Source organism: Oryzias latipes, chromosome 9 (genome assembly GCF_053564925.1).
Source record: "Oryzias latipes strain Hd-rR chromosome 9, Olatipes_Hd-rR_3.1".
In the NCBI taxonomy this organism is placed as follows: Eukaryota; Metazoa; Chordata; class Actinopteri; order Beloniformes; family Adrianichthyidae; genus Oryzias; species Oryzias latipes.
Window position 1 is genome coordinate 26,561,209 of NC_136245.1, and position 21,839 is coordinate 26,583,047.

At 36.8% G+C, this 21,839-nt stretch overlaps 1 protein-coding gene across 1 annotated transcript in view; it reads left to right on the top strand.

The window, feature by feature from the left end:
• Window positions 1-21,839, top strand: part of ipo11 (importin 11) — a 136,034-nt gene that overhangs the window by 30,533 nt on the left and 83,662 nt on the right. The window contains exons 8-14 of the mRNA XM_023958341.2: window positions 845-893; window positions 6,486-6,556; window positions 7,398-7,590; window positions 8,647-8,799; window positions 9,762-9,805; window positions 12,293-12,383; window positions 21,207-21,254. Coding sequence (XP_023814109.1) covers window positions 845-893; window positions 6,486-6,556; window positions 7,398-7,590; window positions 8,647-8,799; window positions 9,762-9,805; window positions 12,293-12,383; window positions 21,207-21,254 — 649 coding nt within the window. The remainder of the gene's footprint in view (window positions 1-844; window positions 894-6,485; window positions 6,557-7,397; window positions 7,591-8,646; window positions 8,800-9,761; window positions 9,806-12,292; window positions 12,384-21,206; window positions 21,255-21,839) is intronic.

The following is a 21,839-nucleotide window of genomic DNA, read 5'->3' on the forward strand; positions in this document are numbered from 1 at the left end:
CACCGAATTGAACCGATCCAGGGATTGGTGAATCGAATTGAATCGATTCTGGAAATTTTTGAGGATAAAATCTTAATACATATTTGGAAACTTTAGTTTTCATCATGGACTACCCTATTATTGTTGAATTTATACCAACAAAAACCAATACCTCAGACTATTTGCACGCAGACTTCACACTCATAAGAACCAGTGTACCGGTGTATGTATTTTTTATTTTTCTTCTGTTGTTTTTTTTTTTTTTTTTTTAACTTGTCACACAATCCTTTTGCATTCTTTTGCAGTGTCATGGGCCTGACCGGTCTTACTTTGTTAGACCTTGTGACAGATTCATTTTGATCGCATTCGCTCCTCCTCTGCCATTTATCAAAAAATGTTTTCAGTAGCTTCACAAATGCCTGTCGTGAACTGTTTTCCATCATCACTTACCCACTCTTTCTTCTCATTCTTGCGGCACTCCTCTTTCCGCCCTTACTTTGCTAGGAGCTGGAGCTGCTGTCTGAAATGTGTTTGCTGGTCTTGTGATTAATGATGCTCCTATTGACCTCATGGATAACATTAATGCCGAATTAAATAGATAGCGCCTCCATCTATCATCTAATTTCTCATTCTAAGCCACTACTACACCCGGCCACAGCAAATTGATTCTCTTTTATACTGTGTAGCCAGCCAGTTTTATTTATAATCCCAGTGGCAAGAGTGCCCACGCTCACATGAGCACAATTTATGTTCCAGTGTATAAGCTCCCCTGAAATCCCCGTGAAGCTGTCTTGAGTGATTGAAGGTACAGAAATGTAGAAAAAGATTAAACTTCATTTCATCTTTTCTGTATCTCTCTTTTTAGGGCTTCCTGAATGCAGTGTTTGAAAGACTGAAAGAGTTCTTGGAGTGCTGTGAGTACCTGCTCCTCTATCCCGAATCTCTGCTTTGATCTCAGCAAACAAATACACCCATCAGTGTTTTTTATCTAATGTCTCCAGAGGATGCACGCTTACAGTCGAAGATACTATATGACAGCCAGAAGCAGCCTTTTCAGATCTCTGCATAATGTAATCATCAAATTAAAAGTTGAGATGAAGTTGAGATATTTATGAAGTAAGCTTTTAAAAAGTATTTGTTTGTTACCCTCAACTTTTGAGATTGATTTGATGATCCCAGGTAATGCTTTTCCAGCTCTGTTGTTTGGTTTTCTTAAGCGAATGAAAGTATTGTGGGGTTTCATTGACTGATTGGTTGGTTGTCAATGTGGGGAATCAAACTACCAACCTTCCAATTAGAAGGGATATACTTTGTATCTCCTGTTTGTGCTCCTGTTTAGTGTTGGCATTGCATATTTTTCCCTTCATTGATGTTTTTTATTGGAGTACTGCTCACTTGAGCTAACAAAAATTTACAAATTATTGACTGGACCACCAACAAATAAGGCATTTGAGTGATTAAAAAAAAAAAAACATTTGTTAACAACTGTGTTTTTCATAAACCTGCAAAGAATTAAACCAACTTTTTTTCTTTTTATCTTCCTAAACCTTTTGGCTTTCTTGAATGAACCTAAACAAATGAGGTGAAATGCCAAATGGAAACCCATCTTCTCTAGGGAAAGTCATTGGTCTTTACTTGGAGTCAGACGTTTAGCTTTCTTGCGAAACCATAAATTATTATTTAATTATTTCATTGCTATTACTCTCTTTAAGAGTTATACGGTTATTTTATGAGATATATTAAGTAATTCTGCGATGTGGTTGACCACATAGGAACAGATAACTACATAGAAACTATTGTCTGTTCAATGAACAAGAATTCATCTTTAAATAAATAATAAAATGAATACAATTATTAAAATAGCTTGGAAAATTAATAAATACATTAAACAATAAAAATCACAGACTGCACCATCCACATACAGTTTAAAACAACTGCTGTTGATAATTAAGCACAGTGACTGCTTTGGGGATCAATGATTTTTTTGTAGACATTTGAATTTTTATTAAACTTTTATTTAAACATTAGAGTTGTTACGATAAAAATATATAGTTATGTTTGTGCTCTAAAGATTAAAAAAAAAACTGGAAAAAATTCCAAGATGCATAAACATGTTCATTGTGTTTTATTCATATGTTGTTAGAAATAAAATATTTTCTTTTCCAAAAAGAGTTTATCTTTTAAAGTAACAGTTCATAAGAAAGACTTTAATGCATTATTTAGCTTTTACACCTCTGCATTGCAAAGCAATTAGGTTTTCCTAGTTTACAAAGTGTTCTTGAAAAGTCCATAAACGTCCCCTTGGTATACATTTATTCCAGCGATTGATTATTAAAAAGGTTTTTTTTTTTACTGTGAAATGTTTTCTCACCAAACTATTGCCACCACACATCTGAAGTGCAAAGTGTGTGACAGCTGCTTGACTTGAAATGATGTTTTTGTGGGCAACGCTGTAGGTGTAAAGTGTGGCTCTGCAACTCTTTCCTTTGATGATAATTTCTAATAATTTCCTCATATTTAATGTTATATTGAAAGTGTCTTTCAATGAAGTGTCACTGCATGCATACTGCTTTTGAAGCGGGGTTAAAAGAAGGAAAACATTTTTTTGTTTTATGGTCCATAATAATAACAGAATGACAGAGTAACAGTTCAGTATATTCTTTTTGAAATATTGAGTGTCTTCATCTTTTGTACAAAAACTGTTTATGATTGAAACTGCAAAATGTTTATCCCCCCAAAAAATAAAATAGAAAAAAGCAGCACATCTCATGTTAAAAGTAAAGACTTTCTGCTGCAATCAGTACTTTAAGGTGTAGAAAAATGGGAGTTCGTAGAACTTTGCAACTTGCTAGAATAAATTGTAGCCGACTGTAAGATGTAACAAGGAAAACATCACAGTTTTTCCTAAAACCCCTGTCAATCATGTCTCAACCTTATATTTAAATGCTTTAAAAGTAATCAAAAAGGAAGTCAGTGTTTTTTTTTTAATAATCTAGATTATTTATATTAAATTCTTTAAAGTCTTTAAAGTTTTTAATTAACACCATGTAAGCTGAAGCTATAGGAGAACAAGCAATAATTGGGGATAACCTTTTACTGGGTGAGACAAATATGCTGCAACTTAATGATTTTTTAATTGCATAAAATTAGTAGGAAAATAGAAAAGCATGTGAAATACTCTCATTCTGTCAGTACCTGCCTCATTCGTCCAGAAGGTTCCATAATAGAAATAGTTATTTGGAAATTCATCTGCCCCCTCCCCCCTTTTTTTTCAGTTAAAGACGATTCACCTCTTATCTTGGAGACTTTCTCCATTCTAAATAAAGCTAGTAAGAGAAGTGGTTCCATGCGCTCTACGGAGGGAGGGGTTGGACAGTTATCTTTCCAGTTTCATTTAGAATTGAGAACAATTTTAGCTAAGAGGTAAAACATATTTAACTTAAAAAAAAAAAAAAAGTCCTGATAAACTTTTAAAAAACTTTTTTTTTCCTCCTTCCCGTATTGCTTTAGGTAGCATTAATATTTACATTCGCTAATCAAATGCTAATTAAATTTTTTTTGTGTCTATATTGGAAAAAAGTGAGCAGATCAAGATTAAATAGACATAAAAATATCTTTCAATCTAAAAAAAAATGTATAAATCAGGTTGGAAAGTCAGAAGTCAAATTATTTTAACGTTTAGAGTTCAGGAAGTCACACAAAGAAATCTGTCGGACATGGAAAAAGTCCTATTACAATATTTACAGAAGCACTGGCTTGTAGTTTTAAGATTTGGGGATTTGTAGGATTTGGGAGCCCAACAAGAGCTTTATTGATCCCACTAAGGCTTTTAACAAGAACCACAGAAGATTAATTAGCACAGCACATCAAGCATCGATGATGGTCTGAGTTTGAGGGTTTGAGTGTGGTCGACAATAGCACAAATAAATGAGCAGTTTCAGCTCTGTCCAAATCTCCAACAGTCCAAACCTTTCTGGCTTTGGGATGATTCATTGCCTGTCACCCTAACATGGGAACATGGCAGTGAAACTTTGTTATACTAGCAATAAATGCTTCAGGTTACAGTCTGTATTTTATTTAGATATGTCATAGGAGTTCATGTGACGGTTCATAAAAAGATTGCAAAAACACAGGATGCTCCTAAAACCTTCTAAAAATAGTCCAAAGAATGCAACCAGGCCTGACATCAATTGAAATACAGTGTCTCACTAGTAATAGCAAGGTTGAAGACAGATCTGATGATCACATATTGGTTAAAAAAACAGTTTTATCAGTTTATTGCTGTTGAAGCATAAATAGGATTATTTGAAAACTTGTACTATTAAACAGACTACAGTCCTTAACTCAAAAACTACCATTTAATGTCCAAATTATTCCAAATAACTGCAAAAGTATCTTTTTATGTGAAGGACTTTACTAAATGTCTTGTGGTTCCAATGCTAAAACTTGTGTTTGATTTTACCTAAAAGTGGGATTTTACTTTTTTTTTTTTTATCCAACTTGGTCATTGCAGTCCAGAATATACGCGAAACAGTTACTCCTTGAGCTGCTATTGCAGCTTATGTTAGTAAAAAATATGACTTCAGGTATCAGCCACTACCATCAGTTCCAATATTCACTCGGGTGATGGCAGTGGAGACAGGATCAGGGCCCTGTTGATATTTGCAGCTGAAAGGAGGAGGAAACCATCAAGGAGCTCATAGCCGGACCGGAAACATATCAGCTCTGCACAGCCTGATAAGCTATATAAGCATATGGTTTCGGACAAGCTTTTGTGGTTCATTCAGACGTCTGAGTCTTCCTGTTTGATGTGCACTCGCCAGCTGGGGTCACCTTTCTATTTCCATTACTTCTATTGATGAAACCTGTTATTTTTTTGCAAAGTCATGCATCAGTCAGAAATAAGGAATGGCTTTTTTTAGTTCTTTTGTCATCGGATTAGTGGTGTCCGTTGACGGTCTGGTTGATATGGACATTTGATCGTAATGACTTTGATAACTTTGTACGAGGTTTGCTAACATTGGTGGATGTCACACACCTACAAATAATTGCAAGGACACATCGTCAATAAGATGTAGCTCGGTATAGATTTGCATAATGCTTAAGCTTTACAAAATACAAAATGAATGAGGCAAGCAGTTTTAGGCCGAGCAACTAAATTCTACCGTCAAATCAGTATTTGCTGACTGAAATGAGGTCGTGTATAATGTGAAAGGGACTGATGACTTGGCCTGTTCTCAATAATTTGAGGCTTCCCGGACTTTAAAGTCTGCTGATTTGATAGAAAATGAAGCACATGGGACATCTTTATTGGTTCTAGCCTCGCAAGTGGGTTTATGGGGTCAAATTTTATTTTAGAGCCATTGGCTCATTTATTGTGGAGTTCTATCTCTGTACTCCATGTACACCACTGAGTCCATAGTAACATGATGGAACAGCAAGGTGAATTGGGCATTTAACCCAAGAACAGAGAGTAAATCAAAAAAATGAATTTGATGCCTTCCTGCTGCCTCAGTGCTTACACTTCTATGACTTCTCTTCTTCAAATATGTCGTATCGACTGTTGAAGTGTATATATTTAACTTTACGAAATGCACAACTTTGTTAATGTTTCTTAAACTTTTGTTAAGGTAGAGGTTTTCTGACCTTAACATGATGTATTTTTACTACAGGTTAAGCAATGTTTTGCAAAATTTTCTTTGTGGAGGAAAGTTACAAAGTTAAAGAGACTAGGAATGAACCGAAAAGTATGGAAGTTTTTTGAAGTCATAATTTAAAGTAAGATGCAATTCTCAATTACTATTTAATATGCAGTTCTGGCTTATATCTGAAAATACATTTTGCACTTTAGAATTCAATATTAAAATTTACAGGCGGTCGCCATTCTACTATAAGCTCTCTTATTTTGGGGGTTTTAAAATTGTCAAGTGCACATTTTATCCTCACAAGAGATTCTCAAGATAAATTTAAGACCAGAACTGTAAAACTGAAAAGTGACAGCATTTTACTTTTTAGATGCTTCCTATTGGCAAAAAAGACATTTCTGTTTAACTGCTGCTTTTCCCTTGAGCTGTTCACACAGAGTAAATGAAAAGGTTTAGTGCCTCATCGATGTGTGCTTACACACAGCGCCGTGTGATCAGTTGAGTGACAGCGACCTCATTAAGATCCAATGTGTTTTCCCTACTGTTCTGGCTCACCTATTCAAACAACCCTTGTTTGCCTTTCTTACTCTTGCTTTAGCTGACAGTTGTTAGAGAAAAGGGGGTGGAGTGGGGTGTCTTTCTGTTGTGCAGTTCACACAGGAAATGGAAAACACTGAATTGCAAAGGTGTTTCGTACCGGCTGTCTGATTACAGCTAATGCCTGACATGCAACACTTGTTTAGTAATTTCACTGAACAAAGTTCAAGGTGACTTCAAACAGTGAAAGGTATTTAATAAATTGTATGCATCTTTGGATTTTTTTTTTTTTTGCATTTCAAATGGGGCTGTATTGTTTTTCAGGTCGTCAGGTTGGTCCAGAAAGCACGTGCCGAGAAAAGCTGGAAAAGACCATCATCCTCTACACTAAAGTTGTAAGTTCAGTTGCTCCATTTATTTGTAATGAGTGGTGTATTCACCAGTAAGCTGCAAAAATAAAGTGCTTGATGCTCTACGCAACTTTTTTCTTCTTTTGACAGCCAAAAATTACTTTTTTTTTTTTTTAAACTAGTCCTTTCCAGCAGTGGAGCCAACAAATAAGAGCTGATGGTCTCTTGTGTTAGACAGATGTTACCATTACAAAAGGGATTATGTAGCTTCAGACACATGAGGTGTATATTTACATAAACCCCTTTTGTATTTAACGATAAACTTTATTTGATTTCATTTGTTTGCATTTCTTTTTGGACTGAACCAAAAATTATTTTCACAAACAGACTCACTTTTTAAATTCATTCTCACCCGTTTTTACATAAAGAGTTTTCAACAAGTCCTGCTGATTGTCCTTCACAACATCTGTCTAAAGAATCTACACCCAATGACTTAACTATCGACCCTTAAACCCAGATGCTTGAAATTATTCCTAGCTATTAAAATAATAAAAAAGATGTCACCTATATTTTTATTTAAATGCTAAATTAACATAAATTGAAAGCAAAATGTACAATGACAATAAAGCTTTATCTTATCTCAAAAGTGGTTTGATGCATTTTTGCATCAATAGGCAGTGCCAAGGGATTAAAGCTGTATTTGGATAATCATGTTCCCTGTCTGGTGTTTTTGTGGTATTTTTAAAGAACTGTTCTACACCACAGAGCTGATCTCAATACAATGTTTGATCTATTTAGTTCCAATTTGAGTTTTTAACATCTTTTATCTAAATTTGTTTCTAAAACACCTCTTTGGTTCCCCTTTTTTTCTTTCCCTTTCATGCAGTTGTTGGATTTCCTAGAATATCATCCCTGTGCATTTATACCCCTCATCCAGCGCTCTCTTGAGTTTGCTGTTAGCTACGTCTTCACGCCCGCCGGAGAGGGCGTGGCCTTTGAGCGCTTCATTGTTCAGTGCATGAACCTCATCAAGATGATCGTAAAGAATGAAGCATACAAACCAGCCAAGAACATCGAAGGTAAGACATAAGAACGCCTGCAGAGAGGAAATTAAAATATGAAGATTTAAAGAAGAGAACTGTAGGAGAAACATATAACGGGGGATATTTGAAGTTTGAGCAAAAGTTACGGACTACATTTTAAGAAACCATGTTGCTGAAAATACCAAAGTTATGTAAAGCTTCTCCATAAGTTATTTTCACTTCTCAATTTTTCCTACTGAATGTCTGCCTACTATCCATTTTTTTGGTGTCATCTATTTATTTTGAAAGACCAGATTTTTCCTGGAATCAACATCCTGTGTAGAAACCATGTATAGTTAATTTAAATGAATGTTGTTTTTTTTAAATGTCGTAAGTAAGTAACTCTGTTTTGCCAGTCTCTGTTGCAGATTAAATTAGAAAGCGCTTATCAAAATTTACAATTAATATAAATTTAATAAGAATATTAACAGAGAAGTTTTTGTCTTATTTTTGTCTTTAATTAATTAAATAAAATAAAACTAAGGACTTTAAATAGAAAGTATAGATAATAGATGCTAATAATGGCACGTTATGATACATTATAACAAATGTGTCAAACTCAAAGCCCGAGGGCCAAATGTGGCCCGCCTTGTCATTTTATGTGGCCCACGAGAGCATAAAGGTTTTTAATTTCTTAAAATAAAAATTGGTGTGTATTTATTCATATCTAAGGGGAATCTGACTTTAAATATCGGATTTTCCATATAACCTAACCTGACAGAATCCAATTTGAAAGGATTTATGCTAGAGTAACAAGCAAACGTGTTTTCTATGCAACTGTAATTGTCACTTTAAAAAGTTATAATAAATAAATAAATTAGTAATTTAACTTTAAGGAGTAGTTACATTTATTTTTCATTACATTTAGTTACATTTATAAGTTATATCTGGCTCTTTGAGGACAGCCACTATGCTGATGTGGCCCTCAGTGAAAATGAGTTTGACACCCCTGCTTTATAGGATTGTTTGTTTATTTTTATAAGCTGTTAATGTTTATGTTTTCTATATTATCTCTTCTTTTCTCCTCTGTTACATGGCCACTTTGCCCTTCAGACAGTAAACCAGAAAGTCTGGAGGCTCACAAGATCAAGACGGCATTCTTCACTCACCCCACCCTGACAGAGATCGGACGGCGCCTTGTCTCGCATTACTTTCTTTTGACGGAGGAGGAGCTGACGATGTGGGAAGAGGACCCTGAGAGCTTTGGTAACTTGTGCATGCCCTCATACCGAGGCTGGTTCTAAATGTTTTATCGGGACTGCAGGAAAGATGCTCTTGAAGTCGAGTGTTGATGTGGTTGGTTGAATTGTCATTATATGGGATCGTTTGCTGCACATTTAAATGGATTGGTCTGTAAGCTTTTTAATGTAGTGGAACACCTGGGCTGACCTCAGACCTACCTGGACATAATCCACGATATTATGCAGTGTTTCAGTTTTTTAGTATCAGCCGTTCTAATGGGATTTGAGGCTTAGTCGGATACGCTGACATTTGAGACCAGACTCACTTTAGATGACCTCAGCTGGAAAGAAATAATTGCAGTGTTCTGTCATAAAGCAAAATCTTATCGAGGATAATATATTTGAGGTGAAAATGCGCTAGCCTAAGCTTTCTTTAGTCGAATAAGCACAACCCAATAATCTAGCAGCGAGAGACTCTTCTGTGTTGAGACAGAAACACGCACTATGCACATTATTTTTAGGAACATACAATACACTAAACAAAAACATGAAATGTACAGCACTGTAAAGTTCAGTTCAGCTTGCCATCTGCTAAATAGTTTGGCATTTGTTTAAGAAAAACATATAGGAAAGCTGAAGAAAACCCAGGCCTTACAAACTAAACTGTTAGTTAATCTAAGAATGAAAATGCTCTAATTTGTACTGGAGAGCGAGTGTAAAAATCCGTTTTGCTTTGATCACTGTCCAACCAGGCAGTTTACTTTGTAGCCAGTTATTTCTCAATAAGTGAACAAAATGACAGCATTTCTTTTTATAACTTGTTCTTCACATTCTCCCTAACTCACCTTTTCTGTTTATGATTTTTTTATTTTAAAAAGGTTTTTTTCATAACTCATTCTGGTGAATTTGTATTTACGGATCCTTTTGACCTCTGACCTTTCGTGACCTGAAATAATGTACACTGGGACTTTCTCATTGTTTCTCTAGCTGTTGAAGAAACAGGAGGCGACTCCTGGAAATACAGTCTTCGGGTAAGTTTGATTTAACTACCGGTACCTTTTCTTTTCCATGCAATGTGCTCATTTACGGTCATTAATTTTTTAAAACAAAAGCTCCATAACTAAATACATTATCTGCCAAATTTACCCATTCATCCTACATTTTCTAGAATCATGGTTTTGCCATGTTCCTTTTTGACATTTTTTTTTGTCATTTTATCCCTCATAATAGAGCCATACCTATGAAGAAAATTACAGGTCTCTCTCCTCTTTTTAACTTTGAGAACATGGACAATTAGTGGCTGACTAAATACTTTTTTGCCCCACTATATTATCTCCAAGATACAATCTGCAAAGTTCTCTGCACAAAGTTATTGATGGTGTCTGTGTGGCTAAGGGTGCGGAGCGGGGCTCATCAGTTTTTTGGCACTGCCAGGCTTCTGAACGGAGATGACAAAATGATTAAATGCATCAGCCCCCAAAATGTTGTAGATGGAGATTGTTCATAATTTCAGTGGATCACAGTCAAGAGCAGAACAAGAATGAGGATCCAGGAAAGTTGAGGATAAAGGACAATGACACGGAGAATCCTCTGCAATGCCAGCTCTGTCTTAAGACTGCTGTTTAATCATGTTTCTAGACTTGAGGGTTTCCATGTATTTTTCCATAAATAAACAGTACCAGCTAGTATTTTATGATTATCTCCTTAGAAAGGCGATCATTTGTTCTTCAAATCTACTAACTATAAAACAAGTCCAGCAAAGTACCAGATTTTGTTTTAGTCACATTAGAAACCAGGGGCAAATACTCTTTTAAAAAGAAGTCAGAGCAAAGCCAAAAGGCTAAAGGAGTTAGGAAACTTTTTTTAAAATTCTTTGTAGGAGTACAATTTATTTTCCCCACCACTTGGTTCAAATCTTGATTCTTGGATCACAGTTTTGTTTTGTTGCAAAATTAGATTTGTGTTTTAAAAATCAAAAACAAAAAAATAAAAATATTCAGAAAAATCTTTTTAATTAGCAGATAATCAATGAGCTTATGCTAAACCTGGTGTAATGTAATGAATATAATAAATACTAAATCCTTAAAAGGCCACTCTGATGAAACTTAAGTTCTTTTAGCATGCCCTTGTAGTATTCTTCTCATGATGGAGGACATAAAAATAGAAAACTAAGCTTAAAATTGAATTTCTACGTGTTTCTTTACTCAAATCGTGTTGAATCAGGAGCAGACAAAAAAAAAACGCAGTTGGAAAAAGGTTGGCAGTGTGACGTAGGACTTACAACGGCAAGACGCAGGCTTCCTGCTCTGCTGTACTTTGATGCATCCACTTGCAGACAAATAAATCCATGAACGTCTTCGCTTTGGCATCTGGCTGAAAACTGTACGGCTGGATAGATCCATTTTAGCTCGCCATATTTACTGCACCACTAATGGTATGTTGGGGTTGTTAGGGGCTTTAAGAGAGCGGGAGAGAGTGTAAACAAATGGATGATGGGAATTGGGGGCAGACTTACTCTGTGCCAACAGGCCCACCCACAAGTATCCTATTTTTACTTTTATTTTGCTAAGAAACTGCATAATCATAATTAAAAGACCACTGGGAACGGTTTTAGAATAGATAAAAGATGATTTGAGTGGGACTTTAAAATTTTTTGACACTTTCAACTTAAACATACTGGTATGATTCACTTTCCTCACACTTCAGTTTAATGATATAATAAACACAATCGAGAAATGTAGCACCCTATTACTTTAGCCTATAAAATAGTACCGGTAATCTGTTTTATATTTATCGCATGTATTGTGAGTATCAATTAATTTAAAAAATGCAAAATTTTAAAACAATTTGATTCAACCCCAGACTTATTAAAATTAGTTGTGTTCTTAATCTCAACATTCCAAGCACCTTTCAGTTGTCTATTGATGTCTTCCTCAGCGGTGCTTTTGCTCTTTGGAGCTTGACAGTGTTTTTGGCATGTTGTCACACTCAGTGAGGCTCATCTTAGTGCCTTGATATTATTTAGAGGACAGTTTTTTATGACTTCCCATGTCAATATAATGATCAGTCTTTGCTTTCATGAAGCTCTTTTATCCAAGAAGCGGATATTGACGGGGTTATTTATTTATTTATTTGTTTTACAGTAAGCTGCATTGAGTAGGTGCAAACTAACAAGTCCCATGCCTGAATTTCTTTTTGTATTTACTAAAGATTTTTGTGGCCTCTAAAAACCAATAAACCAATAAATGTTGGTATAGTCTACCAGAACATCCCCCGACAGTGTCCCATTGACTTTTTCTTCCTATTGAACTTGGAAATCAGTCTTATTGAACCAATAAAAGATTTGTTTTCTGTTGTTTCATAAAACCTTCTTCTTGTGATCATCCACCAGCGTTGAGAGCTCAATAAAACCACAGGTGTTTGCAGAAATTATGGAGGCTTTTGCTAATGAATGCTAATTAACTTCTTTCATGATTTGTTTTTGTGCGTTTCTTTTCTACTTTGTTTTATGGTTTTAGCCGTGCACAGAGGTGTTGTTCCTGGATATCTTCCACAACTACAGCCAGACTCTGACACCAGTGCTGCTGGAGATGGTTGAGAATCTGCAGGGTAAGTAAAATGTTCAACTAGTTAGTAGTCTAAGCTTTTTCTTTATTTCTAGCAAAGACATAGATAGATCGAAGAAAAACATTTTAAGGTAACATGCAATATTTTGCCACTTGGTTTATTACTACTCTATTAAAACCAATACTTAAAGACCCACTAATGAAAATGGTGTTTTTTCTGTTTTTAAAATGTTCTTGTGGCATTTTTCTCAGGATAGAAGACATGTACCAGTAAATAAAGATAATTAAACTAAAAGTTGTATTTCTTAGTATATTTTTATTCAAATTCCAATTAAATAAATGAAGTGTTGGACGGTGTTTGACGGCATTCGGAAACTGTCTGTTTGTTTTTTGTCACAAATGTCTGCCGCTAAATTGCATCTTAAGTTTAATTTCTTTTTTTTTATATGCATTAAAGTGCTACAAAAAGACATAATAAACATAATTAAATAACCCTAGAAATAGACAAATAAATACATCTTCTGGGGCAGGGGGTTGAGGTGAAAGTCTTTTTAATGACACATTGCAAAGCAGACAGCATATTCAACAGAACAGTTTTTTTGAAAAGATTTAAATATACTCATGAATTGTAATTGTTTTTAACTAAACTCTTCAGAACTAATTATACGTGAAATTCTTATGTTCAGTTATGAGAAAAACCTTTCTTTATTGATCAGGTTTCGTCTTACATGTAAATAGCATTGATCTGATCGATTCTTATGTTAACATGAGGTGTTTTGATGGATGATTTTCATTCTTTTAATTGCTCATGTTCATTAAATTTTTATGGCTTTCCCTTAAGGGAAGTTTTACTACCTATGTAGAATGTAAAAAATAACACATTGATGCTTTAAGTATCAAAAGAACACTTACTGTGAAGTATTTGACACCTGTTGACATAAATGACAATCCATTAATTATGGCCCGCAGCACTCACAGAGTGCAAGGACCATATTGTAACTGGTACGAGGGTCGAACACTCAAAAAGTCCAAAACGTCAAAAAAACGCGTCAAAACGCCTAAAAATGGGGTCAAAAGTCGCCCAAAGCACACAACGACACGACAATTGTGTAACGCAACAAAAATACACACACACACGCACAACACCATCGCACTAACGTTAAAATTGTAGTCGCAAAAATGACGACAAAAACACAAAAATGCCCAAAAAAGCCCTCAAAAGACGGGTTTAAAGCCAAAAAGACATGCCCAGCCTATAGTAAAAGACAGGCCGCATTGAAATACATGGGAAATCCTAACCGCAAAAACTTCTATATTGTTTCTGCTTCGTTTCATTATTATTATTATTATTATTCTTCTCGTTTCTAACGGCGTCTTTGAGCTCAAATTTGACCCCCGCCACATACCCGAAAACTCACCAAAATTGGCACACATCTGGGATAAATTGAAAATGAATTTTCGGCAAAGAAAACGTCAACCCCCCCACGACGATGACATCACGGCGAGCGTTCTCGTAAAAAAAATGAATGGGCCGAAAATCGCTTATGGGGCCAAAAAAAAATATTTCGGAATACAGTTACGAACCCAAAACACGCGTGTTGGAGATATCCCAAAGAAGATTTGAAATCATTATGGGATGGCCACACGACCTACAGCTTGGCGGCCATTTTGTGGCGAACTCAGAGAAATGGCGATTTTCGTGTTTTTTGACAATATGGGAAAACGACACTTTTGTTTATGCGATTGTCACGAAATTGCACACACATGCCAAGACCCTGATTCTACAATAACCAAAGAAGTTTCGTTGACCTTTGACCTTGGGAAGGGGCGGCCATCTTGAATTTTCATAAAAAAGCACCTTTAGTAACGTATACAAACGAAAACTCGTCCTAGGGATTTTTATCGATCTTTTTGAAACTTCTCAGGCATCAATGGCAAGCTACTGTGGACAAAATGTTGGAATTAGAAGTTGTAGAATTTGAAACGTGTGCGCGTGGCGAATTCGCAACCGTCGCCATTTTAGCTAGCTCGCACATATTTTATCGGAATAGCCTGAAACTGAAATATGCGATACCCTGGCCCACACTGAACAAAACGATGTCACATACGACAAAATCGATAAAGGAATGTGGCCGTGGTAAACAAAAAACCGTCGCAAAAAAAAGTGCTGACTCGGCAAAAAAAAATTTTTTCGGATTTTATTTTTAAGAATCGGCTAACGAAACCCAGATAACTTTGTCGGGTATATCCAAAGAAAGTTTTGAAATCATTACGTGATGGCCACACGACCTACGGTTTGGCGGCCATTTTGTGCCAAAATCTGCCATTTTGAGTTTTTCGCGTTTTTACACGATATGGAAAATTGAACTTTTTTTCGAGCGATTTTCACGAAATTTGACTCGCATGTCCCTAGCGTAAGTCTACAATCACCTTTGGAGTTTCGTCGACCTTTGACCTCGGGAAAAGGCGGCCATCTTGAATTTTCTATAAAAAACACCTTAACCACCAGATTCAAACGTAAACTTGTCGTTGGAATTTTCTTCGATCGTCTCAAAACTTTTTGGGCATCAATGGCAAGCTACTGTGGAAAAAATGTTGGAATTAGAAGTTGTAGATTTTGAACGGCGTGCGCGTGGCAAGCTAGCAAAGTGGCGCACTGTTATAACTCCCATGCATTTCAATACAATACAGTGAAAATTTAATGCATGCATTAATGCCTGAAACTGAATACATTGAAAAACACTGGATATGGACATATAAGGAATGTGGGCGTGGTTAGCATAAAACCACTGTTGCTAAGGACGACAAAAAGTTTACTTTTACCGATTTGTCCGAAACTGACGTCAATCTGTTCATCCTCCCGAGGGGACCAAAACATAAAATGGTTGCTATGGAGATAAAATCAACAGAAAAGCCGCCATTTTGGAAAAAGTGGGCTTTTTAGCAACTTATGACATATAACTCTCACCAATGGAGGAATGTGTTTTTCTGAGTCAGTTGATGATGCTGATCGCTATGCTAGCAATTTTAGCCACATTAGCATAGCTAGCATAGTTAGCATAATTAGCATTTTAGGAAATGTGTTTTTTTGAGTCAGTTGATGATGCTGATCGCTATGCTAGCACTTTTAGCTATGTTAGCATAGCTAGCATAGTTAGCATAATTAGCATTTTAGGTAATGTGTTTTTCTGAGTCAGTTGAAGATGCTGATTGCTATGCTAGCACTTTTAGCCACATTAGCATAGTTAGCATAGTTAGCATAATTAGCATTTTAGGTAATGTGTTTTTCTGAGTCAGTTGATGATGCTGATCGCTATGCTAGCACTTTTAGCCACATTAGCATAGCTAGCATAGTTAGCATAATTAGCATTTTAGGAAATGTGTTTTTTTGAGTCAGTTGATGATGCTAATCGCAATGCTAGCTCATTTAGGCACATTAGCATAGCTAGCATAGTTAGCATAATTAGCATTTTAGGAAATGTGTTTTTCTGAGAGAGTTGATTATGCTGATCGCTATGCTAGGACTTTTCGTCACATTAGCATAGTTAGCATAGTTAGCATTATGAGCAAATCCAGCCTTGATTAGCTTTTAATTTGTGGGCGGTGAGGGCGGAGAGGGCCGCGGTAGTGCGTAGAGTTGGGCGTGGAAGGCGGGTTGCGTCTGCGGGCCATACAACGCCGCTTGCGGCTTTAATTATTATTCTTCTTGTCCTATAACGGCGTCTTTGAGCTTAATTTTGACCCCCGCCACATACCCGAAAACTCACCAAAATTGGCACACACCTGGGATAAATTGAAAATGAATTTTTGGCAAAGAGAACGCCACCCCCCCGAAGTCGATGACATCACGGCGAGCGATCCCGTAAAAAAAATGAATGGGCCGAAAATCGCTTATGGGGCCAAAAAAAATATTTTGAAATACAGTTACGAAACCAAAACACGCGTGTTGGAGATATCCCAAAGAAGTTATGAAATCATTATGGGATGCCCACACGACCTACGGCTTGGCGGTCATTTTGTGGCGAACTCAGAGAAATGGCGATTTTCGTGTTTTTTGACAATATGGGAAAACTACACTTTTGTTAAAGCGATTTTCACGAAATTTCATACACATGCCACAAACACGATTCTACAACTACCAAAGAAGTTTTGTTGACCTTTGACCTTGGGAAGGGGCGGCCATCTTGAATTTTCATAAAAAAGCACCTTTAGTAACGTATACAAACGAAAACTCGTCCTAGGGAATTTTATCGATCTTTTTGAAACTTCTCAGGCATCAATGGCAAGCTACTGTGGACAAAATGTTGGAATTAGAAGTTGTAGAATTTGAAACGCGTGCGCGTGGCGAATTCGCAACCGTCGCCATTTTAGCTAGCTCGCACATATTTTATCGGAATAGCCTGAAACTGAAATATGCGATACCCTGGCCCACACTGAACAAAACGATGTCACATACGACAAAATCGATAAAGGAATGTGGCCGTGGTAAACAAAAAAACGGTAGCAAAAAAAAGTGCTGACTCGGCAAAAAAAAATTTTTTCGGATTTTATTTTTAAGAATCGGCTAACGAAACCCAGATAACTTTGTCGGGTATATCCAAAGAAAGTTTTGAAATCATTACGTGATGGCCACACGACCTACGGTTTGGCGGCCATTTTGTGCCAAAATCTGCCATTTTGAGTTTTTCGCGTTTTTACACGATATGGAAAAATGAACTTTTTTTTGAGCGATTTTCACGAAATTTGACTCGCATGTCCCTAGCGTAAGTCTACAATCACCTTTGGAGTTTCGTCGACTTTTGACCTCGGGAAAAGGCGGCCATCTTGAATTTTCTATAAAAAACACCTTAACCACCAGATTCAAACGTAAACTTGTCGTTGGAATTTTCTTCGATCGTCTCAAAACTTTTTGGGCATCAATGGCAAGCTACTGTGTAAAAAATGTTGGAATTAGAAGTTGTAGATTTTGAACGGCGTGCGCGTGGCAAGCTAGCAAAGTGGCGCACTGTTATAACTCCCATGCATTTCAATACAATACAGTGAAAATTGAATGCATGCATTAATGCCTGAAACTGAATACATTGAAAAACACTGGATATGGACATATAAGGAATGTGGGCGTGGTTAGCATAAAACCACTGTTGCTAAGGACGACAAAAAGTTTACTTTTACCGATTTGTCCGAAACTGACGTCAATCTGTTCGTCCTCCCGAGGGGACCAAAACATAAAATGGTTGCTATGGAGATAAAATCAACAGAAAAGCCGCCATTTTGGAAAAAGTGGGCTTTTTAGCAACTTATGACATATAACTCTCACCAATGGAGGAATGTGTTTTTCTGAGTCAGTTGATGATGCTGATCGCTATGCTAGCAATTTTAGCCACATTAGCATAGCTAGCATAGTTAGCATAATTAGCATTTTAGGAAATGTGTTTTTTTGAGTCAGTTGATGATGCTGATCGCTATGCTAGCACTTTTAGCTATGTTAGCATAGCTAGCATAGTTAGCATAATTAGCATTTTAGGTAATGTGTTTTTCTAAGTCAGTTGAAGATGCTGATTGCTATGCTAGCACTTTTAGCCACATTTGCATAGTTAGCATAGTTAGCATAATTAGCATTTTAGGTAATGTGTTTTTCTGAGTCAGTTGATGATGCTGATCGCTATGCTAGCACTTTTAGCCACATTAGCATAGCTAGCATAGTTAGCATAATTAGCATTTTAGGAAATGTGTTTTTTTGAGTCAGTTGATGATGTTAATCGCAATGCTAGCTCATTTAGGCACATTAGCATAGCTAGCATAGTTAGCATAATTAGCATTTTAGGAAATGTGTTTTTCTGAGAGAGTTGATTATGCTGATCGCTATGCTAGGACTTTTAGTCAAATTAGCATAGTTAGCATAGTTAGCATTATGAGCAAATCCAGCTTTGATTAGCTTTTAATTTGTGGGCGGTGAGGGCGGAGAGGGCCGCGGTAGTGCGTAGAGTTGGGCGTGGAAGGCGGGTTGCGTCTGCGGGCCATACAACGCCGCTTGCGGCTTTAATTATTCTTCCCGTTTCTAACGGATCCGTAGATCGCAAATTTGACCCCCGCCACATACCCGAAAACTCACCAAAATTGGCACACACCTAGGATAAATTGAAAATAAATTTTCGGCAAAGAGAACATCACCCCCCCCACGATGATGACATCACGGCGAGCGTTCCCGTCAAAAAAATGAATGGGCCTAAAATCGCTTATGGGGCCAAAAAAAAATATTTCGAAATACAGTTACGAAACCAAAACACGTGTGTTGGAGATATCCCAAAGAAGTTATGAAATCATTATGGGATGGCCACACGACCTACGGCTTGTCGGCCATTTTGTGGAAAAACACAGAGAGATGGCGATTTTCGTGTTTTTTTACAATATGGGAAAACGATACTTTTGTTTGAGCGATTTTCACGAAATTGCACACACATGCCACTAGCACGATTCTACAACTGCCAAAGAAGTTTCGTTGACATTTGACCTTGGCAAGGGGCGGCCATCTTGAATTTTCATAAAAAAGCACCTTTAGTAACGGATACAAACGAAAACTCGTCCTAGGGATTTTTTTCGATCTTTTTGAAACTTCTCGGGCATCAATGGCAATCAATTGTGGAAAAAATGTTGGAATTAGAAGTTGTAGAATTTGAAACGCGTCCGCGTGGCGAATTCGCAACCGTCGCCGTTTTAGCTAGCTCGCACATATTTTATCGGAATAGCCTGAAACTAAAATATGCAATTCCCTGGCCCACACTGAACAAAACGATATCACATACGACAAAATCGATAAAGGAATGTGGCCGTGGTAAACAAAAAACGATCGCAAAAAAAAGTGCTGACTCGGCAAAAAAAAAAAAAAATCGGATTTTATTTTTAAGAATCGGCTAACGAAACCCAGATAACTTTGTCGGGTATATCCAAATAAAGTTTTGAAATCATTACGTGATGGCGACACGACCTACGGTTTGGCGGCCATTTTGTGCCAAAATCTGCCATTTAGAGTTTTTCGCGATTTTACACAATATGGAAAAATGAACTTTTTTTCGAGCGATTTTGACGAAATTTGACTCGCATGTCCTTAGCGTAAGTCTACAATCACCTTTGGAGTTTCGTCGACCTTTGACCTCGGGAAAAGGCGGCCATCTTGAATTTTATATAAAAAACACCTTTACCACTGGATTCAAACTTAAACTTGTCGTTGAAATTTTCATCGATTGTCTCGAAACTTTTTGGGCATCAATGGCAAGCTACTGTGGAAAAAATGTTGGAATTAGAAGTTGTAGATTTTGAACGGCGTGCGCGTGGCATGCTAGCAAAGTGGCGCACTGTTATAACTCCCATGCCTTTCAATACAATACAGTGAAAATTGAATGCATGCATTAATGCCTGAAACAGAATACATTGAAAAACACTGGATATGGACATATAAGGAATGTGGGCGTGGTTAGCATAAAACCACTGTTGCTAAGGACAACAAAAAGTTTACTTTTACCGATTTGTCCGAAACTGACGTCAATCTGTTCGTCCTCCCAAGGGGACAAAAACATAAAATGGTTGCTATGGAGATAAAATCAACAGAAAAGCCGCCATTTTGGAAAAAGTGTTTTTTTTTATCAACTTATGACATATAGCTCTCACCAATGGAGGAATGTGATTTTCTGAGTCAGTTGATGATGCAGATCGCTATGCTAGCACTTTTAGCTATGTTAGCATTACTAGCATAGTTAGCATAATTAGCATTTTAGGAAATGTGTTTTTCTGAGTCAGTTGATGATGCTGATCGCTATGCTAGCACTTTAAGCTACATTAGCATAGCTAGCATAGTTAACATAATAAGCAAATGCTTTTTTGACTAGCATTTAATTTGTGGGCAGTGAGGGCAGTGAGGGAGGCGGTGGTGCGTAGAGGTGGGCGTGGAAGGCGGGTTGCGTCTGCGGGCCATACAACGCCGCTTGCGGCTTTAAATGACAATCCATTAATTATACCTTTAACTGGGACTGCACAAACATTACCATATCATGTCCTCTACTCGGTGACTCATCACCAATTATCACTTTAACCTACGTTTCCGCAGTGATGGATTGCAACATTGGGTGTTAAATTCCTTTCTTGCATAATCCTTTCCTTTGTTTCAAATGACGGCGCTTTCGTTAGGGTCGTGTTTCCCTTCAATCAGAAAGTGCAGCAGCTCATTAAGGACCGTAACCTTGCTGTTAACCACAGACTCGTTTGCATATTTAAACTCTTGCAGGTATTTTAACAATTGTTTGAAAATGTGAATTATTACATGCTCTTTATCCTCAAATACTGTGCAAGCTTACATTTCCTTTTCTTTTCCTGTGAAAAAATAATGACCAAAAGTTAATATTTCTTAAGTAAGCTTTGATTCTTAAACTGACTTTTGGGAAATATCTTGCCTTATATTTTTTGCTTGGTTACTTAGATTGGGCAATAGTGGCTCCATCACTCATATTTATGGACAACAGCAGTTTTCTTCTGCCTTGTCTCTTAAGCTGCTTTCTTTCAAGAGTGAAAGCTGGTTCTGCGGGAGAATAGGGGGTAAAAAGCCTGACTGAGTAATTATGTTGTTGAGGGAAGAGATCTATTGATTTGTGAAGGCTGGGTACAGAACATGCATTATAACAAAGGGGGAGAACAGGCTGATAAAAGGACTTGAGCATAATTGACGCACCAAGGCCAAGGCCTCTTTAAATTCTGATGTGGTCACTGGGTCCATTATTCTCCTCCCAACTGCTGTGATTATTAGCAAATAGTATGTGGCTCTAGCTGTTATTGTGAAAGTCTTTATGTCTCACATCTAGTTTTTTTGTCTTCAAAGGCCCAACCAACGTAGAAAACCCCGTTCAGCTGCTGATGAAGGATGCAGGTCAGTTAAATTTGGACTTTTCCCTATCCAGAAAGTCTGACCATCGTCATGGGCGTCCATTCATTAGATTTGGCTATTGTTCATCTTTTGAACAATAGTTCATTTATTATTGTCTTTTTAAATACCTGTTTCAGCCTTTTTCTTATACACCAATTGAGTGCTTATTAGTCCTTGTTTAACCAGAATTGTCACTTCAACAGTTTAATTTGGAAGTACAGTCCAATGATTGCGTGCCATGAGAGGCGCAGATAGCCGGATGCCTGTGGAGATCACATGCAGTGTACTGACAGCGGTGATTAAGAGTGGAAAGGATAATGAATCTGCTGTCATAAAACTGTTTCAGGAGACAAAAATATCATTTGGTGCTTTTAGATATATTTTTTTCTTTTTGCAAAACTTTACCAGCCTCAACGGCACTTTTAACAAATTGGAACAGTGAAAGCTATTTTGAAATATGATATGTTAATCATTGAGCTCAAGTTATTACCAATATTCTTGTTTTTTTGTTTTCTTTCTTTATATTATTATTTTACTTTTTTGTCACTAAGGGCTATCTAATTAAAGGCTGTTTTATTTTAAAGCTCT